Source organism: Mobula birostris, chromosome 12 (assembly GCF_030028105.1).
Source record: "Mobula birostris isolate sMobBir1 chromosome 12, sMobBir1.hap1, whole genome shotgun sequence".
Taxonomy (NCBI): domain Eukaryota; kingdom Metazoa; phylum Chordata; class Chondrichthyes; order Myliobatiformes; family Myliobatidae; genus Mobula; species Mobula birostris.
The window spans coordinates 98,926,713-98,939,219 of record NC_092381.1 but is presented as its reverse complement, the minus strand read 5'-3'; the positions used below and the strand labels follow the sequence as shown (position 1 = coordinate 98,939,219).

Here is a 12,507-nt window from a genome sequence, read left to right as displayed (position 1 = left end):
AGGTCCTAGATTGCAGAAAGCTCAGAATCTCCATGATTGGCACTATATTTGTGCACAACAGAATGAGTGGTTGTCAAGAAAAATGTTCCATACCCAATGGAAGAAAAATATGCACCCATGGTGCTGACTGAAGTCCCTAGATTGGCAAGTACAGAGGTTGGAGGCCTGAGTCTGGAGCTACGTTCTGGAGATCAGAGGACTAGAGAGGCCTGTCCTGGAATTGGAGGCTTATCTGTATGCATGAGAGTGATGGGTTGGTAGGAAGGGGGTTTGCTTTGTTGTTCTTGCTCTGTGTTATGTGTGATGACACTTCCGCTGCCCCTAGCACACCCTTAGATTGACCATAAGACAAAGGAGCCATTCGGCCCATCAAGTCTGCTCCGCCATTTTATCATGAGCTGATCCATTCTCCCATTTAGTCCCACTTCCCCACCTTCTCACCATAGCCTTTGATGCCCTGGCTACTCAGATACCTATCAATCTCTGCCTTAAATACATCCAATAACTTGGCCTCCACTGCTGCCCGTGGCAACATATTCCATAGATTCACCACCCTCTGGCTAAAAAAATTTCTTCGCATCTCTGTTCTGAATGGGCACCCTTCAATCCTTAAGTCATGCCCTCTCGTACTAGACTTCCCCATCATGGGAAACAACTTTGCCACATCCACTCTGTCCATGCCTTTCAACATTCAAAATGTTTCTATGAGGTCCCTCCTCATTCTTCTAAACTCCAAGGAATACAGTCCAAGAGTGGACAAACGTTCCTCATATGTTAACCCTGTCATTCCCAGAATCATCTCTGTACCCTCGCCAACGTCAGCACATCCTTTCTTAAATAAGGAGACCAAAACTGCCCACAGTACTCCAAGTGAGGTCTTACCAGCGCCTTATGGAGCCTCAACATCACATCCCTGCTCCTATTCTATTCCCTGCTTCTATTCCTCTAGAAATGAATGCCAACATTGCATTCACCTTCTTCACCACCAACTCAACCTGGGGGTTAACCTTAAGGGTATCCTGCACGAGGACTCCCAAGTCCCATTGCATCTCAGAACTTTGAATTCTCTCCCCATTTAAATAATAGTCTGCCTGTTTTTTTTCTTCTGTCAAAGTGCATAACCACACACTTTCCAACATTGTATTTGATTTGCCACTTCTTTGCCCATTCTTCCAATCTATCCAAGTCTCTCTGCAGACTCTCTGTTTCCTCAGCACTACTGACCCCTCCACCTATCTTCGTATCATCAGCAAACTTAGCCACAAAGCCATCTATTCCATAATCCAAATCGTTGATGTACAACGTAAAAAGAAGCGGCCCCAACATGGACCCCTGTGGAACACCACTGGTAACCGGCAGCCAACCAGAATGGGATCCCTTTATTCCCACTCTCTGTTTCCTGCCAATCAGCCAATGCCCTCTCCACGTATGTAACTTCCCCGTAATTCCATGGGCTCTTATCTTGTTAAGTAGCCTTATGTGTGGCACCTTGTGGCGAGGGCAGAGATTGCTGAGCCTCTGGCTAGGATCTTTATGTCCTCTTTGTCCACGGGAATGGTACCGGAGGATTGGAGGGAGGCGAATGTTGTCCCCTTTTTCAAAAAAGGTAGTAGGGATAGTCCGGGTAATTATAGACCAGTGAGCCTTACGTCTGTGGTGGGAAAGCTGTTGGAAAAGATTCTTAGAGATAGGATCTATGGGCATTTAGAGAATCATGGTCTGATCAGGGACAGTCAGCATAGCTTTGTGAAGGTCAGATCGTGTCTAACAAGCCTGATAGAGTTCTTTGAGGAGGTGACCAGGCCTATAGATGAGGGTAGTGCAGTGGATGTGATCTATATGGATTTTAGTAAGGCATTTGACAAGGTTCCACACAGTAGGCTTATTCAGAAAGTCAGAAGGCATGGGATCCAGGAAAGTTTGGCCAGGTGGATTCAGAATTGGCTTGCCTGCAGAAGGCAGAGGGTCGTGGTGGAGGGAGTACATTCAGATTGGAGGATTGTGACTAGTGGTGTACCACAAGGATCTGTTCCAGGACCTCTACTTTTCATGATTTTTATTAACCACCTGGACGAGGGTGTAGAAGGGTGGGTTGGCAAGTTTGCAGACGACACAAAGGTTGGTGGTGTTGTAGATAGTGAGATAGTGTAGAGGATTGTCGAAGATTGCAGAGAGACATTGATAAGATGCAGAAGTGGGCTGAGACGTGGCAGATGGAGTTCAACCCGGAAAAAATGTGAGGTGGTACAATTTGGAAAGACAAACTCCAAGGCAGAGTACAAAGTAAATGTCAGAATACTTGGTAGTGTGGAGGAGCAGAGGGATCTGAGGGTACATGTCCACAGATCCCTGAAAGTTGCCTCACAGGTAGATAGGGTAGTTAAGAAAGCTTATGGGGTGTTAGCTTTCATAAACCGAGGGATAGAGTTTTAAGAGTTGCGACGTAATGATGCAGCTCTATAAAACTCTGGTTAGGCCACACTTGGAGTACCGTGTCCAGTTCTGGTTGCCTCACTATAGGAAGGATGTGGAAGCATTGGAAAGGGTACAGAGGAGATTTACCAGGATGCTGCCTGGTTTAGAGAGCATGGATTATGATCAGAGATTAAGGGAGCTTTGGAGAGAAGGAGGATGAGAGGAGATGTGATAGAGGTATACAAGATATTAAGAGGACTAGATAGAGTGGATAGCCAGCACCTCTTCCCCAGGGCACCACGGCTCAATACAAGGGGACATGGCTTTAAGGGAAAGGGTGGGAAATTCAAAGGGGATATTAGAGGAAGGTTTTTTTACTCAGAGAGTGGTTGGTGCGTGGAATGCACTGCCTGAGTCAGTGGTGGAGGCAGATACACTCATGAAGTTTAAGAGACTCCTAGACAGGTATATGGAGGAATTTAAGGTGGGGGGTTATATGGGAGGCAGGGTTTGAGTGTCGGCACAACATTGTGGGCTGAAGGGCCTATACTGTGCTGTACTATTCTATGCTCTATTTGTGAAGGGCCTTCTGAAAATCCAAATATACAACATCCACTGCATCTCCCTTGTCTAGCCTACTTGTAATTTCCTCAAAAAATTGTAATAGGTTTGTCAGGCAGGATTTTCCTTTAAGGGAACCATGCTGAGTTCTGCCTATCTTGTCATATGCCTCCAGGTACTCTGTAACCTCATCCTTGACAATCGACTCCAACAACTTCCCAACCACCGATGTCAAGCTAACAGGTCTATAATTTTTTTGCTTCCTTGCCCCCTTCTTAAATAGTGGAGTGACATTTGCAATCTTCCAGTCCTCCGGAACCATGCCAGAATCTATCGACTTTTGAAAGATCATCGCTAATGCCTCCGCAAGCTCCACAGCTACTTCCTTCAGAACACCAGGGTGCATTCTATCTGGTCCGGGAGATTTATCTACCTTTAGACTATTCAGCTTCCTGAGTACTTTCTCAGTCGTAATTGTGACTGCGCACACTTCCCTTCCCTGCCACCCTTGAGTGTCCGCTATACTGCTGATTTCTTCCTCAGTGAAGACTGATGCAAAATACTCATTCCGTTCCTCCGCCATCTCCTTACCTCCCATTACAATTTCTCCAGCATCATTTTCTATCGGTCCTATATCTACTCTTACCTGTCCTTTACTCTTCATATACTTGAAAAAGCTCTTAGATATTATTTGCTAGCTTCCCTTCATAGTTCATCTTTTCCATCTTAATTACCTTCTTAGGTTCCTTTTGTAAGCTTTTAAAAACTTCCCAATTCTCTGTCTTCCCACTAATTTTTGCTTCCTTGTATGCCCTCTCCTTTGCTTTAACTTCGGCTTTGACTTCTCTTGTCAGCCACGGTTGCATCCTTTTTCCATTCGAAAATTTCTTCTTTTTTGGAATATACCTGTCTTGCACCTTCCTCACTTCCACATAAACTCCAGCCACTGCCCCTCTGCTGTCCTTCCCGCCAGTGTCCCTTTTCAGTCAACTTTGGCCAATTCCTCTCTCATGCCACTATAATTTCCTTCACTCCACTGAAATACCGACACATTGGATTCGGCTTCTCTTTTTCAAATTTCACAGTGAACTCAATCATGTTATGATTACTGTCTCCTAAGGGTTCCTTCACCTCAATCTCTCTAATCACCTCCGGTTCATTACACAATACCCAATCCAGTACAGCCGATCCCCTAATGGGCTCAACAACAAGCTGTTCTAAAAAGCCATCTCGCAGACATTCTACAAATTCTCTCTCTTGAGATCCAGTGCCAACCTGATTTTCCCAATCCAGTCGCATGTTAAAATCCTCCACAATTATCATAACACTGTCCTTCTGACAAGCCTTTTGTGTTGGTTGTTCTAATGCAAACAATGCATTTCACTATGCAGTATGTTTCAATGTGCAGATGATTTTGAAAAAAATCTAATCTGATCGAAACCATGGTTGCATCAGAGCTGTGGCCCATAATCCAGTGAAATTTCACTAAATCACTGTGGTGGATGGGTTTACTTGTCCCTTCCAAGGCTTTTTCTACCTTATCTATAGTTCACATTATAAGTAGTTTAATATCTGTCACCAAGAAAAATAACTCTTTCCTCAGCTCACAATATCTCTGTTGTGTCTTCTCTAGATGATATTGATAGCCTTCAAGAGTATTTCCTCATGTTTCATACACTGGTCAAATGTTTTTAACCTTTGAACTCACCAACGTATACAGCACATCCACTGGACAGCATCATCATTACCATCTTTATTCTAGCTAGCAAACACCGATCTCTATTTCCTTCACACATGCTTACGGTCCTGCTACTCCTTAAAGCAGCAACATCACAAACTCAAGAATGTAAGTTTCTTTCTGTTGCTGCAAGCATAGGTGATTAGACAGTGGTAGAGATAGAAACAGTACATCCTTTACTGAAAGCAGCATTTTGTGTGTGGTGCAGTAACTCTCAACCTAGATTGTCTGGAACAAGTCAAGGTCATGTCAAAACATATTCTGACAGTTATATATAGAACATAGGCTTCTCCAGATTTATGTGCATTTTAAAACACATCTCAAATTTTAATCTAATTTTTTCTACTTTGAATGAAAACAGATACTGCCTGGCCTGTAAAGTACTTATAACACCCTTTGTCTTACTTTTAAGTTTTCTTTTCAAATAATATACAGCATTAGAAGTCAGACTTGTGCACTTTAAGCTTCTGTATAATTTCAAATGATCTTAACTTGCATCTTAGCCATGCCATGTTGTGATAATTTCTGGAAACTAAGCTAGGGTTTCAAGTAATGGTTAAAAATTAAATTATCAGGAACTAAAAAGCACACTGGGGTGAGCTATATAAAATGTAATTAAAAATAGAATATTTATCAGGAAAGGTCCTTCAGAGAAGAAAAGGATAAATGGTTCCACAGGGCACTTAAGACTTATTTCTGGGAAGAGATCTGGGAGCTCAGACTTGTTCAGAATGGGGAAGTAGCTGGCTAGAGCAGTGAAGTACAGACACATTTTAGCAAATATGTTTTGGTTTGAGTGTATGGATCAAGGTGAGATCAATCCTCTCATCATATTATGCAGTTTGTTTTTTCTTCCTTCTTTATGAATGCTAATGTTAATATTTCATATTTCAATTATTACTGATTCTTCCTTTTACTGTGAAAGATTTAAGTTAAAATATGCTGTAAGAAAAATGGAATGATATAAATATTTGATCATTTAACAAAATAACATCCCCCAAAAACTCAAGGGAATAGCAACAGTTCTACAAGCAGCTGAAGCCTGAAGTCCAAAAGGCAACCAGTGATATATAAAAAAACAAATACTGGATGGAAAGAATACAGGAGATGAAACAAGTCAAAATACAAAGTAAAATTATCAAAGTACATATATGTCACTATACACAACCCTGATATTAGCTTTCTTGCTGGCACTCACAGGAAATCCAAGAAACATAAAAAAAGACCACACCCAAAAGGACGGATAAACAACCAACATGCAAAAGGCAACATACTGTTCAAATACAAAAGAAAAGATGGATGGATGGATAATGAGAATATGACATGAAGAGTACTTGAAAGTGAGCCAATAAGTTGTGGGAACAGTTCAGTGATGGGGGTGTGAAGTTATCCTCTCTGTTTCAAGAGTTTGATGGCTGATTAGTAATAACTGTTTCTGAACCTGGTGGTATGTGTCCTGAGGCTCCTGTACCTTCTTCCTGATGGCAGCAGTGAAAAAAGCATGGCCTTGATGTTGGACGTCCCGGATGCTGCTTTCCTACAACAGCACTCTATGTATACATGCTCAATGTGGGGAAGGTTTTACCCGTGCTGGACTGGGCCATATCTACTACTTTTTGTAGGATTTTCCATCCAAGGGCACTGCTGCTTTCATACCAGACCGTGATGCAACCAGTCAATATACTCTCCACCACCATCTCTAAAAGTTTGTCAAAATTTTAAACATCATACCGAATCTTCAGCATGACACTGATAATAATGACAAATTTGGGTTCTTGAGTGTTGTAACTAATAGCCATGAACGGAGGAAACTTTGTCAAAGTCAGAAAGCTAGTTAAAACCCACTAGAAAAGGCTCTTTCCAGAATTTCTCAACAATACTATCCCTGACAAGATTACCTTTGATCTTATTAATATATTATTCAGCCTAGGCTTTCTGCAAAGCAACAGAAGTTTAAAAGATCATTTGTCAACTAAAAAACACACAAGGCCTTGAGCTCCCTAGTAAAGACTGGCAGAGAATAGCTTAAGTGATAAATTCACAACCTCATTCATCACAATTGGGAATATGATGACATGCCAGGTAAATTCAGAGATACGACAATTGTGCCCTTCTTTAAGGAACACTAAACATCATCACCACTGCTAATGAGGTCAGAGAGCTGCTCCATGAAATGCATGAGCCATCTGTCCATCAAGGAACAAAATGGTCTGCACCTTTTAACAACTCCAAGAAAATGCAGGCAGCAGCATCTACCATGAAACAAACCCTCAGTATTGCCAACTGAGGATCTATAGAAGTTTTTTCAGGTTTTGATGCAATAAAAGTGTATCCATTCTACCTGGAAAACACAAACTACTTTGCATATGTCAGGAGCCACTGCTCAGCAAGACAGATAATAATGAATTAAAAATTACCATCAACTTCAAAAGAATATTGCAAATATTGAACATCCAGACAAAAGAATATGTGTAGCTCAGAGTCTTGAACTGGCACAAAGCTGATTGTTAAGCAGGCTGCAGTGATCGCTGTCCTCTTCTACACTTCACAGATTTGAACTATCTACACAAAACACCTTAATGCAATGGAGATATACCACCAATGCTGAATCCATAAAAACTTTCAAATCCACTGGCAGGATAAGCAAAGCAATTTCAGCATCTCAGCAAAAACAATCAGCCCTATTATTAATATTTTTTTAATGATACTGAGCTAGCTCAGGTACAGGTCTCACTGGTCTCATGTCCAATACCAGATTCTACAATAAGCTTCTACTGGGAAACTCAGCGGGTCGAGCAGCATCTGTGGGAGGAAAGAAACTATCGATGTTTTGAATCAAAACCTGCTTCAGGACTGGCTTTCTTCCTTCCACAGATGCTGCTCAACCAGCTGAGTTCTTCCAGCAGATTATTTGTTGTTTCAAAGTCCAACATCTGCAGTTTCTTGTATCTTTATTCTGTGCAGCACCTCAGCAAGAGATGACCTAAAGGACAGAGGAAATAATTCATGGATCTTCTCAAAGTGCCTTTGAAGAAAAAGCTAAATACTTAAAACTACTGGAATTTCTGACTTCGGCTAATAATAGATAAAAATAATAAAAATGTTGGAGTTTTCAGAATGGCACCGAGAATCCAATTTCTTCATGCAAAAATCTAGTGAAAATGCCAAAAGAATGCACCATCTTTACAAAAAAAATCCACCATCAAGCACATCCTGCATCATCTGTGGCAGAGTCTTGCAGGTCCACGGGAACATTAAGAACTGGAGCATTAGCAAATCTTCCTCATTAAAGGCACTGATAAAGTAGAAACTTGTAGAAACATTGGGCCAAGTCAGCCCGGACACAGCCTCCTACATTAATTTCCTATCTATGGATCCTCGTGTTTGGGTAAAGAAGCTCCACTGTTGAGAATATTGATTAGTTGGACTGAGTAGGGAAATTCCCCACCCATATCCAAATCTAATTCTAAATAGCACAGTGAAATTCGACACTGATTAGAGCCACCTTTTCTAAGTTTAAGATGTAGACCAAAGGAACAGAATCAAAGTCCATGGTTGTTTCAGCTAAAATTTGAAAGGAATCAAAAATAGGGAACAAATTGCCACAAAAACACTTAAAAAATGCCTATTTTTATTCTGCCAAATTTAATGCATCCTTATGTAATGCCTTTGGTAAGATTTCTACTGCTATGCTATGAGGTATTTTTATTTTAGCAAGTTTTCTGCTAGTAAAAACAGTGTTTCCTGCTAGGATGAGTGTTTTGGCTTCGACTAAAGACAAGGAGCCATGAGTCACATTAGGAACATGGTGTCAGCCAATCGGGCTTGTCTTGGTACGTGTCATAACTTTCTGCCCAGTAGAACATCTGTGAGTGCTGCACTGAAGGGCAGTACTCTGGTTTGGGGTCTTTTGGCGGGAGCTGCAGAGCAGGGCACAAGGTCTGCCAAATGCCATTAAAGGAGAGACCCTGTATAAGAAGTGCTTTGCTAGACAAAGGATTTTAAGAAGGAAAGTTCTACTTGTGGTTGGTGATAGGAATGCTGTGCCGTGAGTAAACTGATATACCCAGCTACTACAGAAATGAGCTCCTACGTTTATTTGTACTTTTAGACTGGTTAACTATAAAGGGACCTTTTCTTTCTTTCTCTCTTTTCCTATTAATGCTTGATAAAGTTGAAAATAGGTAAATATACTTTCTTTATAGTTTTACACTGGTGCACGATCTGTCATTTCTTGGTGACCAATAACTCTGTATGGGCAGCATTTCCACAGCATTCGCCACAATCAACATCCCAACCTGCTGGTTTGATTGAATCCCAAATCATACCAACCTTAGATGTATTTTGCTTATGTAAGGTGGTCTTCTCAACACTGAGTCATGTGGTTGTTAGCAGAGATAGCTAACAAGCCAAGATGGTGTATGCGCCCTGGTGAGAGGGTTACACTTACTTTTCATCTGTCTAAAACATTTATCTCTATTGATCATTTTGCAGCCAATACAAAACATTCTGCCTTTGTTTCTTCTCAGGAGCTCAAACCACCAGCCTGGTATAAAGTTCATTTCTGAGAACCTGGTTACTATCTTCAGCTCCAAAACATACAGTGTAAAAAGAAATTACATCATAGTTGCTCTCTTGTGCACCTCATTCACAACTATCATTTACATCACTCCTTTTGAATTTGTTCCTAAACGATGGAATAGTTATTTGTGAAAGAATATGCTATTGTAAGAGTATGAATCAGAATTATTTTGGTTTGAATAGTAAACATTCTACAATTATTAAAATTAAATTCTGTTCAGCACTAACATATTCCCCTTTCCTATTCTATGCATTCTCTCTATTTTCTTCTTCCTGATACTGTGATGTTGAATTCTGAATAATCCCCATATATGGGGATGCCTAGATAACATTATGCATCAAAAGCAATAAAAAATGAGCTTTGCTCATCATTAGAGTAATATGAAAATCATTACCTTCTAAAGATGGTGCTTGGTCTTGGGCTGCATACAGCATCTCTTTGAATGCCTACAATACAAAACATTTCTCATTAAATGTTTGCTCTAAATATAAACAGAAGGTATTGAAAATCTAACTTCAATGCAAGTTACAGTACACAGCATACTGTCACTATGATATCTCAACTAGGATAGATTTACAGCTCTAATTCTTTAGTAAAGAATTATGGCTTAGAATTTCTTAGTTAAAACCCAGTTTATAATTCAAATTTTATCCTAGTTTTCTCCATTTATATGCACAGACACAGAAAGGCCAATAAGTAAATGCACTATAAAATAGACAAGAACAGCGGAGCCTTCAAATGTCAGAGCAGGTTATAACCCAGCTATGGGCTATCTTTACCTGAGTCAACTGGGTAGAGAGTCTGGTACTAGAAATTTTTTGATATCTGTCTTCCCTGTTTCTATATAACCTCTAAATCCGGTCCATCCTCTGCCCACGATAGCCACTGGTCTCTGTAAACATCCTCCATTCCCATTCATTCAATGCCCTGCTATGCCACGTCTTATATAACGCCACCAACTCTCTACCCTAATTCCCTCCTTAGTACTCTGATAGACTAGCTACTTTTTAGCTGTCTTCTTGATGCTTGGCATCTTCTCATCTGCTCCAGTCTTCCCAAGAGCATCTTAGTCCTTCCTATCTCAAAATCCCTGTTTATTTGAATATAGTTAATCTCATTGTCTAACTTCCACAATTTGTATCCTGATTGCCAAAATCTTTCATCTTAAAATGAGTGACAATATCTCTGAGGACCTAATCTGGGTGCAACATAATGATGCAGCTATGAATAAGACAAGGCAGCAGCTATACTTCATTAAGATTTTGAGGAAATTTGGTTTGTCTACTAAAACACTCAAAAACTTCTACAAATGTACTGTAGAGAATATTCTGACTAGCTGCATCAGCATCTGGTATGGGACGGGGAAGAGCAGGCCACTGCACAAGATTGAAATAAGTTACAGAAACTTGTAAAATTAGTCAGATCCATTATGGGTACTGGCCTCCGTAGTATCCAAGACATCTTGAAAGAGTGCTGCCTGAGGAAAGCGTCATCCATCAATAAGGATCCCCACCACCCAGAACATGTCCTGTTACTGTTGGGAAGGAGGTACAGAAGCTTGAAGGCACACACTCAACGATTCAGGAACAGCTTCTTTCTCTCTGCCATCCAATCTCTAAATGGATATTGAACCCATAAACACTATCTCACTACTTTTTTATTTCTGTTTTTTGCACTACTTGTTTTAACTTAACTATTTAATAGGCTTATATATACTTAATGTAATTCAGTATTTTCTCTATATTTATTGATCAAGTATTGCATTGTACTACTGCCATGAAGTTTAAAAAAAATTCATGAAATATGCCAGTGATATTAAATCTGATTCTGATATAGAAGTGACACAGCCATTTTCAATTCCTCCAACAAAAACATTCCTACCTCACCACAAGGTCAAAAGTAGAAATGCTGGCTAATGGTTGGACAATGTTCTATTCATTTATCAACTCTTTTGCAAGTGGAGCCATCCATACATGAAATCTCGCCAATATTCAGGAATGATCTGGTAAGTGGCAAGTAACAATTGAACTCATCGTTGTCATGGCTATCCCTCAAGGTCGAGGGTGATGGTCTTCGTTCTGTTGATCTACTTATGGGCTCTCAAGTGGCTTATGAGTCCAATCTGGGCTTTGAAAGGTCTTCCACGTTCAGGACAGGTAGTTCCAGGTGGCAGATCAGGCTTTGGTTGTTGCTGCCTCTCTTTCCATTTTCTTCTCTTTTCTTCTAATTCTGCACATCTGGTGGCTTCGAAAGTTGCTGTTCCTTCTCGGATGATGGCTTGCCAAAGTTTCCTGTCCTTGGCACTGGTTTCCCAATTGTCAACAGTTGAACGAAAGTGCCATATAATGGCCATTTGCAACAAGTGAGAGAATAACTATCCTCATTGGATTCAACGGGATTATAATTTCCAAATCTCCTACCCCAACCCATTAAACCTAGGGCTCACCACTGACCAGAAATTCAACTGGATAAACCACAAAAATATTGTGATTACAAAAGCAGGTTAGAGCTGTATATCCAGCAATAAATAATTCACATCATGACACCTAAGGCCTTTCTATTAACTAACAAGGTACAAAGCAGGAGTGTAATGGGAAACTCTCCATTTTATGAATGCAGTGTCAACAACTCAAGTAGTTAATTATCCAGGACAAAGAAGACTGCATCATTGCCACATCTTCCATCATCAGTTCCTAGGGCTACTCAAGGACAAAGGCAAGAGGAGCATGGGAGCATGACCACATGCTGGCACTGCTACAAATCAAGCAAAACACTAGCTTGGAATTACAATATGATTAAAAAGTTTTAAATAATCAACGTCTTAAAAACAAAATCAAAGTCTCTGCCTCAAAGTCACTCACTATTCACGAATACCTTGTTTGTTACACTTAAATGACAGTACCTCATGCCGTGAAAATTCTAGGCAAGACATTTCAAGTGTTTTCTGAAATGCTTTGTGGACAAAACACTTCTTCAGCATTCTTTATAAAATTCCTACTTATTAGCATAACATATTACAATGTGACTTGTAGTCATTTTGCAAATTGCCAAAAAATGTTAAAGGCAGCAACTTGCTGAAAAACACGCAAGCACAAACATCCAATGTATAGTGTTAACTAACTGGAAAACTCAAATCTAAAATGCACATGTATCTGATATTTTTCTGCATAATAATCTGAATCGCTGTAAAAATTGTACTCAAAATGCACTA

The 12,507-nt window shown here is 40.3% G+C and overlaps 1 protein-coding gene across 5 annotated transcripts in view; it reads right to left on the bottom strand.

The window, feature by feature from the left end:
• LOC140206139 (xenotropic and polytropic retrovirus receptor 1 homolog) overlaps nt 1-12,507 on the bottom strand; it is a 371,957-nt gene that overhangs the window by 309,442 nt on the left and 50,008 nt on the right. For all 5 annotated transcript variants that reach the window (XM_072274355.1, XM_072274359.1, XM_072274357.1 and 2 more), the window contains exon 2: nt 9,691-9,742. In XM_072274355.1, coding sequence (XP_072130456.1) covers nt 9,691-9,742 — 52 coding nt within the window. The remainder of the gene's footprint in view (nt 1-9,690; nt 9,743-12,507) is intronic.